Below are 19174 nucleotides of genomic sequence, written 5' to 3'. Positions count from 1 at the left end.
TCATTTGAGTTTCCTTTCTGTGAACAAATTAAGCATCACAAATACTCATATTACACATATTCACCATATATATAGGCAACATTATCGTTTTTCCCCCTTGTTTATCTATAAACTAAATAAATATATTTCATGAATGTATTCCTTGTATGTATATATGTACTGCAGATGTTACACATATTATACAGAATATTTTGATTTTTTTTCTATTGTAGTATTGTTCATGCTATTGCACTTATAGTGTGGATTTTTCTGTGAGTCAGACGGCTGCACGAGCCTCAGCTGACGCGACCTTGATACTGTCAATACTTTATCCGTTATTAGTCACCGTTTACACTGAAAGTAATAAAATCAGAATCATTCTCGCCATATTGTGCTGTCCTAGTTATTGTTTGTAAATAAATTTGTTATTAAACCTGTTCTTTTGATCAGGTTACTTGTAATATATATATATATATATATATATATATATATATATATATATATATATATATATATATATATATATATATATATATTACTGTTCAAAAACAGTGTGCCACCCATGTGACATCCTGCTCCATGTAAAATAAATAATAATAAAAAAACTTTTATTAGGCTACTGATATTCTTAAATGAGAAAACAATTACTGAGTGCACATTTAATACCACAATAATTCAGATTATACATTAGAAAAAAAATATAAAAATAAAATTTAAGTCAGTATAGCCCATCCTCTTTGATTTAAGTGTCTAGTCAAGTGTTTCTTATGACCCGGAGGAAATTGAAAATACTTTTAAATCAAGCTTGAAAGCATAGGAGGGCAGGCGCCTGCTGGTCTGATGGTGAAGGCTTTGCTTGGCACTCATAGCACTGAGTCAACGTGCCGAGATGTGCTTGTCCTCGCCTGGAAGGTCGACTGACCCCGTCATGAGGAGTTTGTTACGCCTGGACAACTGGGGGATTTCTCTTGACAAGGTAGGAGCCATTAAAGCACACCTTGTGCCTGTTTGGCTGTGTAGCCCTGAGTGACCCTGTCTCTGTGAATCACAGCTGATGATATTCATGTGCAGAGAACACAGGGGACAGACTCAGGAGCAGGCAGCGAGGCTGTAGGCGTCTGAACAAATGGATCATGTGGTGATGTGCTGCTCTGGGATGCGACCACTATTCATGTCACAGCACTAGTCTGGGTATTTTAGAGTTTGTTCTCCCGGTAGATACTGTTATATATAATATATATGCTGTTTTTCTGAATAAAATGGCCTAAAATGTCTTTGAACCAACAACACAGCAACAGCTGATGAATACATATACTGCAGCTTTAAAAGAATACTCCAGGTGATTTCATATACAGTATTGTTCAAAATAATAGCAGTACAATGTGACTAACCAGAATAATCAAGGTTTTTTGTATATTTTTTTATTGCTATGTGGCAAACAAGTTACCAGTAGGTTCAGTAGATTCTCAGAAAACAAATGAGACCCAGCATTCATGATATGCACGCTCTTAAGGCTGTGCAATTGGGCAATTAGTTGAATTAGTTGAAAGGGGTGTGTTCAAAAAAATAGCAGTGTGGCATTCAATCACTGAGGTCATCAATTTTGTGAAGAAACAGGTGTGAATCAGGTGGCCCCTATTTAAGGATGAAGCCAACACTTGTTGAACATGCATTTGAAAGCTGAGGAAAATGGGTCGTTCAAGACATTGTTCAGAAGAACAGCGTACTTTGATTAAAAAGTTGATTAGAGAGGGGAAAACCTATAAAGAGGTGCAAAAAATGATAGGCTGTTCAGCTAAAATGATCTCCAATGCCTTAAAATGGAGAGCAAAACCAGAGAGACGTGGACGAAAACAGAAGACAACCATCAAAATGGATAGAAGAATAACCAGAATGGCAAAGGCTCAGCCAATGATCACCTCCAGGATTATCAAAGACAGTCTGGAGTTACCTGTAAGTACTGTGACAGTTAGAAGACGTCTGTGTGAAGCTAATCTATTTTCAAGAATCCCCCGCAAAGTCCCTCTGTTAAAAAAAAGGCACGTGCAGAAGAGGTTACAATTTGCCAAAGAACACATCAACTGGCCTAAAGAGAAATGGAGGAACATTTTGTGGACTGATGAGAGTAAAATTGTTCTTTTTGGGTCCAAGGGCCACAGGCAGTTTGTGAGACGACCCCCAAACTCTGAATTCAAGCCACAGTACACAGTGAAGACAGTGAAGCATGGAGGTGCAAGCATCATGATATGGGCATGTTTCTCCTACTATGGTGTTGGGCCTATTTATCGCATACCAGGGATCATGGATAAGTTTGCATATGTTAAAATACTTGAAGAGGTCATGTTGCCCTATGCTGAAGAGGATATGCCCTTGAAATGGTTGTTTCAACAAGACAATGACCCAAAACACACTAGTAAACGGGCAAAGTCTTGGTTCCAAACCAACAAAATTAATGTTATGGAGTGGCCAGCCCAATCTCCAGACCTTAATCCAATTGAGAACTTGTGGGGTGATATCAAAAATGCTGTTTCTGAAGCAAAACCAAGAATTGTGAAATAATTGTGGAATGTTGTTAAAGAATCATGGAGTGGAATAACAGCTGAGAGGTGCCACAAGTTGGTTGACTCCATGCCACACAGATGTCAAGCAGTTTTAAAAAACTGTGGTCATACAACTAAATATTAGTTTAGTGATTCACAGGATTGCTAAATCCCAGAAAAAAAAAATGTTTGTACAAAATAGTTTTGAGTTTGTACAGTCAAAGGTAGACACTGCTATTTTTTTGAACACACCCCTTTCAACTAATTGCCCAATTGCACAGCCTTAAGAGCGTGCATATCATGAATGCTGGGTCTTGTTTGTTTTCTGACAATCTACTGAACCTACTGGTAACTTGTTTGCCACGTAGCAATAAAAAATATACTAAAAACCTTGATTATTCTGGTTAGTCACATTGTACTGCTATTATTTTGAACAATACTGTATATATAGTGTATTTACTGTAAACATGTTTTGAATATCAGACTATAGGTATATAGACTTAAATACAAGTCTATAGACACAAAAATAACCTCAATATATTTCTTCAAAAGATAAATTGCCCAAAAATGTAAACGTAAAATACATTTTGAATGAATAAAATAAAATGTTGTTTTTGAAAACAGTTTATTTCATTACATTAACTAAAAGATTTGAAACCCTCTTCAAATTATCTTCTTTTGTGTTTAGCAAAAAAAATAATAATAATAAAAAAAAAAAAAAAAACTCACAGGATTGAAACAGCTTTGTGCGAGTAAATGATGAATACATTTAGATCTACCGCAAAACTTTGTGGCAGCATTTCATTGCAATAAATACATCAAATGAATAATACATTAAATGTCTTATCGATGCTGTAATCAGTTGTGCTGCTTATCATTTTTGTGGAAGCCATGATACATTTTTAGGATTCTTTGAAGAACAGACATTTTAAAAAACAGCATTTATGCAAAATATCAGTCTTTTATAATATTATAAATGTCTTTACTGTCACTTTAATGCATCTTTGGCTGAATATGAATTTGAACAGTACAGTGTGTAGTAATGCATATTTTCATAGACTTTTTTAATTAAACACAAATTATGTGAAACTGTATGATACATTTGGGAGCTGATTGGTTTGTTTTCTAGCTTAGAATTCTTTACAGAATAATATTTTGATATCCCTATGGATCAAACAGATTGGAAAATACTTTTGGAAAAAGACCATTTGACAATTTCATGTTTGGGTGAAGTATAGCTTTAAGCGATGAACTGTGTGCTTAAAAAATAATAAAATCTTCAGCTTTCCAACTTACTTCCATAGTCCCTGATTGTGAAGTTTCTGTTCCTGGTCTGTGAAGGGGATTTGAAGTAAAATCGGTGCTCGACAGCGGGCATGTCCCTGTCTGTGGCGCTGATGATCTGAATCACCTAGAGAACAGTCAGCTGAATCAATCACCACAGAAAGAGCTTGCATATTTCGTAAAAGCACTTATAGTGTTGAAAGGACAGCAATAGTCTGTTTGATTGACAGAGCTGATGTGCTTGTCTCATCAGATCTCAAAGGGATCATTTGAGGCTGCTTACTGCCTTTATGACTCATCCACATGGGGCAGAACTTATGACAGGTGCGCTGCCAACTCCACAGACCTCTGATGACAAAGGTATGCATTCTGAGAGATTGACAGGATTTTATGTGGCAGAGAAAAATATCAAGTACTCCATTCCCTTATTATATTATGAATATGCTTTTTTACTATCAATGTTTGAAAATAAATGTTATTCTCCAGCACTAGAAAAAGTATTCAGCAGATCTGTAAGTAATGATTGGTTTTAAACAGGTTCAGTACTGAACTAATCATCAATCAATATGTCACTGGACATACAGATAGTCCCGCCCCTAACTCAAGCTATTGGCTGAGTCATTGTTGTTGTTTCTTGCCTGTTAATGTTAATGTTTTTCAAATACAGCTGTTTCTGCATATTTAACTGGGAAAAGTTTAAAACTTGAAAACGTACCCAAGCATTTTTTTTTACCATTTGATATTATTAATAATAATCATATATATTTCTTCTTGTAAGGCATAAAAGATCATTCATAAAAAAGTTTAAAAAAGTCAGCCACGATCACAAAAATATTTCAGTTTTATTTATTTACTTATTTAAGTGTGTAATATTCACTTTTGTTTTTACATGTGTATTTATATTTATCATGATCTTTTATTTTATAGCAATTCATTGATCATTTTCAGTGTCTTAAGAAATGCCAATTAAACTGAAATGAATAATCTATTAATGCTCTACAGATATAGATCTGCAAAGAAATATGAACTTCTAGTCAAAATGCAATCAAAAGTTTTAAACAATACAGTTTGGTAAACTATATCTGTATCTGTAGTGAATTCTGAAATGGCATTGTTGTGTCATTTATTCCACAAATTTCTACATATAAGCAAGGGAACTTCGCTCTCTGGTATGAAAGACTAGGGAGACACTGATAGGCAGCACTGTACTGGGAGTCGCTCTCTTTCAGCATGAAAGGAGAAGATCAAGGCACGGTTCGCTCACATTAATTCACTGAAAGCACCAACAACAGGCCCAGAAACGTAAATTGAAGCACAGGTTATTCACACACACACACACACACTTACCTGTCCTACTTTCGCATTTTCACAAACAAATGTCTCATACACAAAGGCAAGTTCTGGAGGAAATTCATTGACATCCAGCACTTTGATTGTGACAGTAACTTTGCTGGACAGCAGGGGGTTGTCTGAAAGATCAAACAAAGTGTTGTCCATGAATCAGATCAGTGAAAACTGCAAAAATGTCAGACACATTTCATATTTGAAAAAGGAAAGAAATAGGACAAATGAAGAATTCAGAAAGTCTTTGAGATGTTATACGGACGCCCAGTAACACTCCTGAGGATCTGATGATTTTGAAGTTGCTTTCATGTTACAACAAATCTTTATAATGCATCCATTGTGCTGTAGCTACAAAAACAAAACGTTCTTTGCCGGATCATTCATATCTGAATAAAACTTTATAGTTGTGGCTTTTCATTTGCAAGTCAGCTTGATGCAAAATCATTTACTTATTTATATAGTCTTTTGACAAATCTCTTATTATAACTGGATTGGGCTTTTATGATTTTAAAATTGTATTTTAGCCTGCATGAGTGAAGCAATGCTGTATTTTCATTCTTGTCCACTAGATGGAGATGTGGTCTTTAGAAATGTGGACTGGTATAAATGTTTGTCCTCATTTCAATCTGCAGTTTTATTATAAATGTAAACCTGATTGGTTATCTAGGCTGTGCATCTGGATAAAACACAATCCACCATACTTACTAACTTTTGTTGCTACAACAGTGACGTTGTGTTCTGTATTTCTCTCTCTGTCCAGGGCTTCGCTGACAGACAGAGTTCCTTCAACAGGGTCAATGTCAAAGTGGTTTTCAGAGTCCTTTCTCCGCTCAACAGAATATCTACAAACCAAAAAAGACTTCCAATGTATAGAAATAAATACACTGAGACATATCAAAATGTCTTCTTTTGTGTTTCACAGAAGAAAGAAAGTCATACTGGTTTAGAATGACATGTGAGTAAATACATTTTATGTGAACTATCTAAGTACAGTATCTTTTGTGGGACATTCAATAAGTGAAAGCTGAAATGTGAAATGTATAGTGGAGTCTTTGATTCTTCCTTTCTAGTGATTTTTTTTAAATAAATGACTCATGCAGGCTCCTTCTCTGATTTGTTTAATGGCCCTTCCTGTAGGCTACGCTAGTAGATGGCCACCAGTGAGTGAGTCAGTTTTGAGTCAAATTCATGACTGATCTAGCCCAAAGGATTCCATGTCTGAGTCTTGAATAGTTCAGCTCCATTCGGTCTTGTTCTACTTCTGACTGAATTTATGACTGGAAAATATCAGAACAATTTTTTCTTATTTTTAAATTCTCACTTTAATTGTGAATAAGGCTACATTATTGGCCACCCTATAAGGCCATGTAGAGCAACAGCTTCCCCGAAGAATAACTTTCCATTATAACTACAAAATTGTTAGTCAGTGGTATATGCTTTTTCTGAAGTCCCACATTAAAGGATTACTCCACCCCAAAATGAAATTGTTGTCATTAATCACTTACCCCCATGTCGTTCCAAACCCGTAAAAGCTCTGTTCATCTTCGTAACACTATTTAAGATATTTTGGATGAAAACCTGGAGGCTTGAGACTGTCACATAGACGGGAACACTTTTTGTAAGGAAAGAAAACAAAAATAACAACTTTATTCTATGATTCCTTTGTCAGTGGTCTCCTCTGAGTCACTCTATATCACGTATGCTGCGTTTTCACTTCTGTGTCCACAGCGCATCCTTGTGGCGCGGAGGACACAGAAGAGCATTGCACGTCTAATGGCAGATGGAGTATGGTGGCGATGACTTTTCATACCTTTTATGGACCTTGACACTGTTATTTACTTGGCTGTCTATGGGACAGTCTCAAGCCTCCAGGTTTTTATCAAAAATATCTTAAATAGTGTTCTGAAGACGAACAGAGTTTTACGGGTTTGGAATGACATGGGGGTAAGTGATTAATGACAAAAAGATCATTTTGGGGTGGAGTAACCCTTTAAGCCTCACCTTCCCTCATTAAAGCTTTAGTCTTTTTGTCAGATTTTTCAAATACTGCCATGCTTTAAATCATCATTTAAATGTCGCTATTCAGCAATTATCTAAGTTAGTTTGTTTCATGGCTTACAATTCTTAACGAACGCTTCCTTTGGGAGTAAATAAATAAATAATTATATAAAACAAAAATTAATAATAATAATAATAATAATAATAATAATAATAATAATAATAATAATAATAATAATAGAAAACATATTTCCAGAACCAAGGTCAGTGAAAAAGTGGATGGGCACCATTGCACTTTATTGCTTGGCAGAAAAAAATCAAAACACAACAAAAAAACAAAAAGTACAATTTACTTTACAAAGATTTTAACTGCCATCTACAGTATAGAGCCCTGAAATAAATGTATATTACAGTTAATAGATTTCCATCAATACATTTTGGAAAATTACTCCATATCCACTGGCACAATGGGAATTTATTATGTCAGAAGAGGAGACTTTGTCCAAAAATAAAATTAAAGCATATTTCCATTTGTGTGTGTGTGTGTGTATGTTTAAATACTACTTATGTATGTTATTATATATCTAAGTTATTTTTATTAAAAATAACTCTAATTATAATTTATATTATCTATAAATCGGTCAGTAGATGCTGTTGTAGAATAATATTTGTACACTTTCTGCTTTCTGCCTGCATGTGTGTGAGCACGCTTGCTCTCTTTGAACTAGTCTGCTACTTTTCTGCCCACTGCTGTGACCTGCAGAGACCCCCGTTTCTTTAATATAAGCAGCCTATAGTGGATCAGTAAAGAAAGAGGAAGCCGCTTTTTCCCTGTAGCACCAGACATTTGTCAGGGTTACAATCTGCCCCTTCCTTTCTGTCTCAGGTGTCTCTCTATCTGCTCGCCTGAGGTTTCTTGCAATGCAAGCAAAACCTCATCCAGAGTCTCTTCTGGATTCTTCAAGTAAGTGCTACTGAACACTGAACTTCACAAGCTGCAGTTCTGCTGTCAGATCACCCCTCATTATATATTCTTTCCTCTGGGTAAGTTTAGTAAGTTATAAATTTTAAATAAAGAAAACCTGACTGGGGGCAATCTGAATATATAAATCAGATTTAATGGATGTTTGGAAATGTATTATACCCATGATTCATATTATTTTTTGCAACACATGTACATTGCAGGGTTACTGTATATCATGAGACATGCAAGTAAATCAAACACAACACAGTGCAACAGTGCCTATCCACTTCATGTTCCCCATAAGAATATCAAAACAAACAAACCAACAACTAGCTACAAGCTGAATCACAACATTCCAAACTTTGATTTAAAAAAAGGAAAAAAAAAAGTTTTTTTGTTTATGAAAAAGTTTTTGAAAACCACACAAAAAGGCAAAAGTAAAAGAATACTTACTTAACAGTTAATAAGAGAAAGAACTGCTGAATCTAAAACATTATTTTGGCATGATTTGCTTGGGAGGTTTTTTTTTTGTTGTTGTTGTTTTTTTTTTTTTTTTTCTAAATTACTACCACCTCCATTTATATACCTCCATGAAATACTCATATTAAAACAAATGCTTTCAAAAAGACAATGCACTTGTGTCAAGCTCTCAAATGCTTTTAACATCAACATTGTAGCTAACACTTTCAGGCACTTAAAGGAACAACTAAAAAAAAAAAAGAAATGTGCCACATTAAATAAGGTCCACGCTTGCAAACTAAACCAGAAGTTTGTCAGAGTGGATTGAATCAAAGCAGTGCTCACTCTGCTCAAAACAAGATTGCCAAATGGACTAAACCCATGGGACCACAGGCCTGTTATTGTTTCATGTTGTCTAGTACACTTGTACTTGTTCACGAAGAGTGGTTCTGAAAGGAATTCCCACAGGACGTTGTGTATATACACATGTATTTAAAGGTGAGGAAATGTGTGTGTGATTCGATTTGACCCACATCTCTGTGTGTGTGTTTGTGTGCTTCTCACATACCTAACAGGACTGTTGCCTACATCTAGGTCCTCAGCTGTGATGGCTCCGACGATGATGCCCACTGGTGTGTCTTCATATGTTTCCATTCTGTAAGACATCCGGCTGAAGACAGGGGGTTCCTCCACATCCAGAACATTCACTTTCACTGTGGCAGTGTCCTTAAAAGGTCCCAAGTGTAGGAATCGTTGATCAAGAGCTGCGTTTGAAGCTTCTACTTTAAAGGTGTAGGCCTTTCTGGTCTCATAGTCAAGACGCTGTAAAAGGAATAAGGGAGTCTTCATCAGTCTTAAGACTGAATTAGGTTTTATTGTTATTTGTTGCAGCAGAGAGGAAGTGATGTCAAAATGTTTGTGGCTGTACTCTATACTCTCAAAGAATCACAAAACACCACCAGGTTTATTCGGGTCGTAAAGCTCATGATCTTATTAAAAATGCTTTCCACAACAGAGGGCTCATGCAGAGATCAGAAGGGAGGGGAACGGAAAGGAAAGGCTGCCGCTCATTCAACGCTGGAATCACAGGAGGGAGAATAAAGGAAGAGAAGAAGAAAGCAGGGAGAAAAGGCTTTGGCCAGTGGCTCTTGCATCACTGTGCTCATTCAGCCTTATAAAGGCAGAATTTGGCACAGTCACACCTGAAAAGCAGGTGGCAGCTAAGCACAACCAAACAGACTGCAGATTTCAGAACTTCAGCAACAGCTTTAAAGTCACTTTAATCCATGCTTATATTGAAAATGCTAATAACTAATGATAACATAATGATAAAATATTAATATGATAATAATAATAATAATAATAATAATAATAATAATAATACCTATACATAAAAGATGTCCTATTGAATTACTATAAATTCATATCATTAAATTATATATATATATATATATATATATATATATATATATATATATATATATATATATATATATATATATATATATATATATATAAAGTTGATTTATTTCACTAATTCCATTTCAAAAAAGTGGAACTTGTATATTATATTCATTCATTACACACAGACTGATATATTTCAAATGTTTATTTCTTTTCTGTGTGTGTATGAGAGAGAGGCAGAGAGAGAGAGAGAGAGAGAGAGAGAGAGAGAGAGACTTAAAATAATTTATAATTAATATCTTAGAAATTAAATGTCAAACAAAGCATGACAGTATAGAGCAAGAAAATTAGTCCAGTTAGCTTAGTTCTTTTTCAGATAATAAGAGCGATTGCAGAACACAAACAATAAATCATGTCCTGCTGATTAGTTTTTCCACTAAAAGATGCCTGATTGTCTGTAAATGATTGTGGCCTGTAAAATGAACTAAAAATGTTAAACTAGAAATGTGCTTCATGTGCTAACATCTACATTCATTGATTTCAATCAAGTCTATTTAAGTCTCAAATATTATTTACCACTGCTTAATCAACTTCAACACAAACAGAGGTTAAAAGGGCAGAAATATTTGGAACAGAAGCAATTCTTAATGCACATTTATTTTTAAATCTTCAGCATCTTTATCAACAGATTTTAGATGATTCCTAAAAAAAAATGAATTATTCATTTTCAGCATGCCTCGCACAAATAATTCCACACCAGAATGCAGTGTGCTGATCTGAAAAGAAAAAAACTTTACTGCACTCGGGTTGGTTAATGACTTCAACCGAGTGAAAAAGAACAATTTGTCCCAGTCCGTTGCAAGCCAAAAACAAAAGACATAAGTCTTCCAGAACAGCACAGGGAATATAAGTCCTCAACAACAGTGAGAGAGACACTTTCATCAAAAAAGACCGATTACAAAGACAACTTACTCTTGTCATTGTCAGCCAATGGATTTTTTAAATACCTTAGAACTACTGTACTTAAAAGGCAGCAGTTTTATGTCTACACCACACTGCTGTTCTGCAGGAGGTCTTATCACTGGTGACAGCAAGCAACAATTATGTCTTTCATTGTTATTTCAAGCTAGTGCAGAGATACGCGCATGCCTTGCTGTCTTCTATAACGCTGACCATGCTGAAAGAATAACAACCTCAGACATGACAGGACAGAGAGCCATCTAGCCAATATAGTACACAGTGTCCCGTGTATTCCAGCCTTTGGACTTTGGTGTAAAGCCTGTAAAGCTTAGCTCAGAAGCGACCTTAGAGGGAGAATACCGTCAGTCTGGTTTCCATTACAAACCCATTGGTTTTAGACCAAACATGTCCTGTTTCTGTTCTTTTGTGCTTCTGAAACAGTCACGTTGGACACCTTTAGATGGCACTGTTTATCTAGTCGTTTCAGAGTCTTCTGAGACTGTTCCTCTGAGAATTTACACAAAGGCCCATTTCTCTCCACACTCCACTCAAAAGAGAATGCTAATCAGATGCTAGTCCATAGAGTTGTTTTGTTATTCAGTAGAGTGCACATACCAAAACTTTAATTAATTCCCCTACTAATTGACATTTATTCATGAATTCCTAATTGCACTTCTACACTGTAAATTATGAAGTATTCGAAATCCGTTCCAACTTTGAATTCTTGCTTCCTCAGAAATATAAAGGCATTTTATATAGTTGCAAAGTATGTTAAGGCAAAGGCAACCTGCTTTATTTGCAATAAAACAGCTTTTATTAAGCTACTGATATGACCGTATATGACCGGATTCTTCATCTCACATGCATGTACACAGTTCTTCAAAACTAATGTTCTTTCTACCGTACGTGCATTTTTTTTTCAATGAAGAGAAGGATTAAGATAATCCCATATGTTGCAAGAGCTAAGTCCACCTTTCAATCCTTTTGTTAATATAGAGACAATTATCCCTTCAACCCATTACCTTAGTAGATCCTCTTTATGCTGAAAGCAGCACTGAGCCTATAAAGCCATGAGACCTCGAATGTTCAGCCTCAGCGTTTCAGAAAAGTCCCTGTGTAGCAGAGCAGGGGCGTGATGGAACAGCTCGTCAAACAGAAATAAAGGGAGAGGGAAGTCTGTTATTGAGGACAGAGGGAAGACGGGGCATTGTCATTGACCCTCCTCCATGCCCCACGGTGAGGATCCCACATATTCATTTCCAGACTTTTTTTGGGTCACCAGATATGGCACACCCATTTCGCAATGTAAGGACTATGTCACTTTGTCCTGTGCAGCCTCAGCTTGGGGAATAAAAAAATAAGTGGAAAATAAAATGGGGAATAAAGGAGAGCAAAATGTTTTTGCTGAGCCTTTCATGATCTACATACTGTTATTTTTTTTTAATTATGAATTGCGAGGAGATTCCATAATCAGGGTAAAAAAAAAATAAAAAATTTAATATATAAATATATTTGATATATTTCATTAAAAAACAACTATGATTAGTCGAACATTAGAATTTAGAACTTGTAATCATAAATAATATATTTTTACACTGAATAAGAAACCTACCTGCAAAACTGTAGTTCTGTTAAAAGTTTTAGGCACTTGTGTAAAAATGCTGTAAAAGGAGGATGCTCTCGAATATAATGTCATAAATAGATTTTATTTATCAGTTAACTTCTATAAACTAAATGAAATCAACATTTGGTGTGAGCGTCTTTTGCGTTTAAAACTGTTTTTGCCCTTGGTGCACTTGCGTACAGTTTTTTAGGTAGCTTTGCAGGTAGGTCTCTTGAAGCAACTTGGAGACTTTGCAGTTTCTTCTGGATTGAGTCTGTCTCAGTTTGTTCTGTTTCTTCAAGTCATTCATGTCATTCAGATCAGATCTCTGTTTTTAGCACTAGCCTTTGTCAGACTCCTTGCTCAGATCTCACGGGATTGTTAAAATGAATGGCAAAATGAATGTTTGCAAATGTAAACTGATATTTCCTACTGATACATTATAGCGAAAGATAGAAATAACTGACTTAAAAACATCTAATACACACGCGCGCACACACACACACACACACACACACACACACACACACACACACACGTTTGTTTCTGTGAATTGTGGGGACTTTCCATAGACTTATATTACTTTTATACTGATATTTCTTTATCCCCTAACCCAACCCTAACCCTAAACTTACCCCTTAAGAGAAAACAAGTTTGTATTGTTACACAATTTCAGGTTTTGTTATCCTTGTGGGGACATTTGGTCACCACAATGTAGCATAAACAACTATACACACATTCAGACGTTTAAATGTCTAACATTAACATTACTTAAAACCTTTCTAGTTAAAAGATGCAAATTAATCCAAATTTAACTCATTAAGGACATGGTTTGAAGTTACTTCTACTACTACTACTACTAATAATAAAATAATTATAATAAAGCATATAGCTATAGCTAATATATTTGTATTTAGTTATTTGTCATTCAACGTCTAACATCATTATCTATCATAAAACAGTACTAGTTTTTCTAGTGCTAGTGCTTTTGTGTACCATAGAAGAAAAAGTGCACCATATTTGTGGAACGTTTCATTAAACAAAGCATAGCCCGCAATGCCTCCATATTCTTCATATGCATCTCTCCATCTGCTCTAGAGAGATGAATAGCAGCAGTGGACTGTCATTATGTGTCTACAGACTACACTAGCTTTGAGTAATGAAGGAGTAACCCCTCTACTCCCCAGAGGACAAGAACACTCCAGCCTCGTCCGCACGCCTTTACCAAGGCATTTGTTTCAGCTAAGCACTTACAGCACAGCCAGCAAGTCTGTGATTGACCATGTAACGGGGCGTCTGAGGGGATTTCTACTTGTCACATCACATCTACAGTAGATGCTCTGATGGCAATGGGTGCACTCATTTATTAATGTCCACTAAATATAAAAAATATTGGGCTCTTTCATGGGGAAACTAAAACAATGTGTTTTTCAATCCCCTGAGAGGTCATCACCCCTGATGCATTACTTTATTTCACATGTTGGCAAAACAGGAATGGGGAAACAATGTTCTGAGGACAACTGCAAAGCATATAATGAATTGATAAGTCCAAGAGCAGGCATTGCGTAGTGTGGGTTAAGCATTCACGCTTTTATGGCTTTATGCATTATTCATTGGAGATGCTATGGATGGCCATCCAGTAATAAGATATGACTCACCTCGGGGTAGACACACACAAGCCCCTGAATGAAGGAGCACGAGGGCTTATTGCTATCATCCTTGAATTCACATGTGTTTGAAAAAGGGATGCAAATAGCATTGTGATTTGCATCTGATGTCGTCCAGCCTTAGCCAGTGTATAAATATTGCCTAAATAAACATCTAAATACTGTCAAAGAATTTACTTAGTGTGCAGTAAAGGAGCTCCTGTTTCATGTACAATAATGCATAAGCTACATAGGGATCACTTTTGTTTAAGAAATAAATGTAAATAAAAATGCTACAATTAATAAGTCATGGCGACATGTTTTGCTATTACTTTATTTCAGCTAATTTATTGAACCAATTTGAATATTTTTTTTTTTTTTGTTGATATTATCGATACACTACTTTCCTGGGTAAAGCTGCTTTACCACAATTTGTATTGCACAAAGCACTTAAGGTGACTTGACTTGACTTGTCTTTGAAACATATCAAAAAAGTAGTGTCAATATAAAAACAGTCGCATGCCTAACAATGACTACTAGAAGTTATACGCTACCTTTTTTAGAATGACTGTTCCCTCTTGAGTGTTCTTATTGCTGTAAATATCAAACATGGATCCTCCGTCACCAGGAACAATGCTATATTCCACTTCAGCATTCTTCCCAGAGTCCAGATCATGAGCTTTGACCCTCCCCACCGATGATCCCACAGGTGAAGATTCAGGGACGCGCAGGTGAAAGATACCTGTCGAGATTCACAAACATCTTTCTTAGTAATCAAACTCTCCCCTCAGGAAAAGATGTAAGACTTTACATTTAGAAATTGCTCTGAGAGGTAGTTAACAACAATCATCCACTAATCACAACAGCAGCTCTGGAGAAAAGTGCTAGAATGCTAATCACATTTGCAAATTCAACTCTATTTAGTTGTTTGTGTTTGGCAAGAGCCCTTAAGGATTTAATCATGGCCAATTGTAAATCTGAGGTTCTTCTCAGGTCATGAATTACTGTTCAGTCCCTGTTTTGAAGATAGCCCATCATTGTTATCAGTGCCAGCCATCAACTGAATTAAACAATTCAAATAATGGACTCATGTTTAAGGTTTCCAAAGAGCAAAGCAAATATAAAACCAGATTAAATTCACATTAAGATAAACCCCAGGGATAAACTGCTGCTGATATAGAAATGCTGACAGTATACTGTAAACTTTAGTGCACTCTATAATGATTCTTGCACATCTGCTTTTTAACATACTTTTAGAAAACCGTGGTGGGTTGTCGTTGACATCACGGAGAGTGATATTGATGGTCGTTGTCCCAGCTAAACCTCCGAGCTGGCCACCCATATCCTTAGCCTGTATGACCACCTGGTACATTTCTTTAACTTCCCTATCCATGTTGGGTAAGGCAACTCTTATGATCCCTGATGCAGAGAGAGAGAAACAGAGAGCATGTGAGAACATATATATTTCACCATAAATGTATCATTAATCTGTGTTGCAATGCCTTTGTGAACCATATCATGAAAAAGCTAACTTCTGATATTCTTCTAAAGCCTAATCAATTCTAATAGTTCCCCTAAGAGGAGCTACTTTTTGATCAGGAGATGATGGTATGAATAAAATGCCAAAGGCAAAGCAATAAAAAGGCTTTGGGCAGAAGGGTGTGCCGAATTCTGCAGAATGCAAAATATAATGTGTTAAATACAGCAACTCCCCATAAATAAATATGTCACCTGTCTTGGGGTCAACAGAGAAGTAGGGCTGGCCATGAAGGATGCTGTACACGATCCGTGCGCTGTTTCCATAAGTAGGGTCATCAGCGTCAGTGGCGGTTATTTGCGTCACATATGTGCCTGATTACAAACATGAAGGGATGATAAGAGGCAATAAGATGACACTAGAATTGCCACATGAAGACAATAATGATGAATACAGACCATATAATCTTAAGACATTTCTCAATAAATGCATTTGTATTTATGATCGTACTGCAACTGTAAACAAGCATACATTGTGTAACATGTCTCAATTTTTTTAATCATTTGTCAGCCAGAGGAGAAAGGGCTCCTTGCTAAGTCTTGCTTCCTCCAAGGGTTTCTTCCTCATCAGCTTAAACATCTCAGAGTTTTTGCTTGTCTGTGTCGCCTCTAGCTTGCTCACTAGAGTTTGTAAAGCACTATTCTATGTAAGCTGCTTGGGAACAGTATGTATATAAATAATAAGTATACGAATATAAAGTATATGGTCCTCTTAATGATTGAATCCAGCTGTTTTAATCAGACCCATTTCCACAGAATAAAATCAAGCATCTAGACATACAGTCTGCATTTACAAAAAAGGTATTACTGGAAATTGAAAGCATTTAGGGACAGCAGCACCTCAGCCATGAAACAGGAGATAAAGGCAATGAGCACGGTGACCGAGAGCTGAGGTGCAGAGTGCGTAAAAGTCACCAGCGCTCAGCTGATTCAACAGCTGAAGAATTCCTAACTTCCACTGCATTAATAGCAGCACAAAAACTGTATGGTGGGAGTCTCACATCACCTTATACAATGCCAAGCACTGAATGGAGTGCTTCCAAGCTGGGTTCTCCTACATTTCACTGTTTGTTTTATGTCATATAACTTGCAAGTGACAAATAAAATATTGAATCTTGAATCAACTCTGGCCTTCGAGGACCGCTTTCCTGCAGAGTTTAGCTTCAACCTCGGGGTGAGCTTTGTACTGGTAGACATGATTAACTGGTAGAAATTTGTCAACCAGAAGAGATTTTGGATTATTGTCTCTATCACAATTACACACTTCTGTGATGTTGCTGCGCTACGTGGTCAGGAAAGCGTATCGTTCGCACGTTTTAAAGCATTGCGATTTAAAAACAAGTGATTTTTAGCTGTCTTAGAGACGGTTTCTGAGCACGGTCAGAGAGGTAATCTGGTGAAAACACTGCTTATAGAGTGTGTTGAATATTGAACGTATCGAGTTTTGAGTTATTTTGCCACTTTATAGGCCTTGAATGGTTAAATACACACACTAGTGTGTGCGCCAGTATTCTTGTAAACAGTTATTTAGGTCCTAAGTAAAAGCAAACAGCTGAGAAGGAAAACATGTGTAACAACAAAAGAGAGAAAATCTCTCACTGTTCTTGACTAGGGATAAGCTGGTATCAAATTGTCATGTTGAAGTGCAAATGAACTATAAAGACCATTAGGTATTACTTTACAATAAGACCTCATTAGTTAACCTTAGTTAATGCATTAACATTCATAATGAGCAATAGCTACATTTGCTACAGAAGTTATTAAAGGAGGGGGTGAAATGCTATTTCATGCATACTGAGTTTTTTACACTGTTAAAGAGTTGGATTCCCATGCTAAACATGGACAAAGTTTCAAAAATTAAGTTGTACGTTTGAAGGAGTATTTCTGTTCCAAAAATACTCCTTCCGGTTTGTCACAAGTTTCGGAAAGTTTTTTTCGAGTATGGCTCTATGTGACGTTAGATGCAAGACAACCCTGCACAGATTACCAAAAAAAATAAAAATAAAAATAAAAAACAGCATTAAGGGACCAGTGGATGGAGTTTATTTTTACAGAGCATCAACGGAGTTGTGCAAGTGTTTGTGTTTGTTCCCTGCATTTCGAAGATGCTTGTTTTACAAACAAGGCCCAGTTTGACGCCGGATTTGCGTATCGTTTATTTTTTTAAGGATGATGCAGTCCCAACGAAAAAGGGTCACGATCGTGTGTTGGAACCGCATGCGGTGAGTAAAGCTGCTTAAAATATCCCTGCCTCCTTGTTAGTGCGTCAGCCTCCCATGCCGAAGACCCGGGTTCGAGCCCCGCTCGGAGCAAGTCGTTGCTGCTGCTGCTCTCGTTCAGTTTCAGCCTCGGGATCTGATTCTGGATCATAAATAAATGGCTTAATCTGACTGTTAGCCATGGTTTGTTTTGGATGTTTTTTTTCCTCACGGTACTGTCACAGCTTCCAAACGCTCTCAATGCAAAAGCCTACTGGTGCTCGTGATTCTTTAGCTCCGCCCACACGTCACGCCTCCAGACGGTTGTGTTTTTCGTATCTTTCGTATCTTTCTCTTATGAATATAATAAAACTAAAGACTTTTTGGAGTTATGAAGGATGCAGTACTACTCTATAGGTACTCAAGATTAACAGGATATTGAATGAAAACGAGCATTTCACCCACCCTTTAATATTTGTAAAAAAAAATGCATGTCTTAGTTCATGTTAGCTCATTTAATAACACAGCTGGAACTTTCGATTTTAACAACGTGTTATTAAATATTGGAATACCTAAGATTGATGAATGTTCAGAAGAATTTTTCATTGGCAGGTTATGTTAACTAATGAATTATCTAATGTTAATTAATGAAGCCCTAATGTAAAGGGTGAACAAACAATAAAAAATCAAAACACTTTCAAACAATGTCTAGGGCATGTTGAAGTCCTGATTAAAAAAAAAAAAAAATATATATATATATATATATATATATATATATATATATATATATATATATATATATATATATATATATATATATATAAAGATTGAAAATGAATAGCCTATTAAGTCTAAATATTTAAGTATTTGGTGCTGTGATGGACACCATAGCAAATCCACAAATCTGAATGGCTATTTAAATCTATTTAAATATGTTTTACATGCGGATGCCAGGGTAAAGGCTGCTGTTTCTGCAGTTTAGTGCCATCTGCTGTCAGGGAGTGAATGTGCTTTCATTCAGCACGTCTCTTACGTGTACACAATGTGCTTCTCATGCATGCTGGTTTACATCAAAATGCACTTTCAAGCAGCATACAGCTGTTTTGTGCATTTTGACCAGTGGATGGGAAAAGTATTCTTAAAATGCATCCCAAATTCTAAATATGTAATGTATAATTATTCACGGTATTTAGAAGTGCCCACTATAACAATATCATGTATATTCATTACCATGATATATCGCATTACCTAATACCAGC

At 36.1% G+C, this 19174-nt stretch overlaps 1 protein-coding gene across 1 annotated transcript in view; it reads right to left on the bottom strand.

Moving 5' to 3' along the window:
* Positions 1-19174, bottom strand: part of cdh12a (cadherin 12, type 2a (N-cadherin 2)) — a 47288-nt gene that overhangs the window by 10815 nt on the left and 17299 nt on the right. The window contains exons 4-10 of the mRNA XM_052548828.1: positions 15913-16032; positions 15433-15600; positions 14736-14923; positions 9137-9390; positions 5853-5989; positions 5151-5272; positions 3816-3930 (exon numbers count right to left, since the gene is read on the bottom strand). Of these exons, the coding sequence (XP_052404788.1) occupies positions 3816-3930; positions 5151-5272; positions 5853-5989; positions 9137-9390; positions 14736-14923; positions 15433-15600; positions 15913-16032 (1104 nt within the window). The remainder of the gene's footprint in view (positions 1-3815; positions 3931-5150; positions 5273-5852; positions 5990-9136; positions 9391-14735; positions 14924-15432; positions 15601-15912; positions 16033-19174) is intronic.

This window comes from Carassius gibelio, chromosome B2 (assembly GCF_023724105.1).
Source record: "Carassius gibelio isolate Cgi1373 ecotype wild population from Czech Republic chromosome B2, carGib1.2-hapl.c, whole genome shotgun sequence".
In the NCBI taxonomy this organism is placed as follows: domain Eukaryota; kingdom Metazoa; phylum Chordata; class Actinopteri; order Cypriniformes; family Cyprinidae; genus Carassius; species Carassius gibelio.
This window is presented reverse-complemented; position numbering and strand designations above follow the sequence as displayed.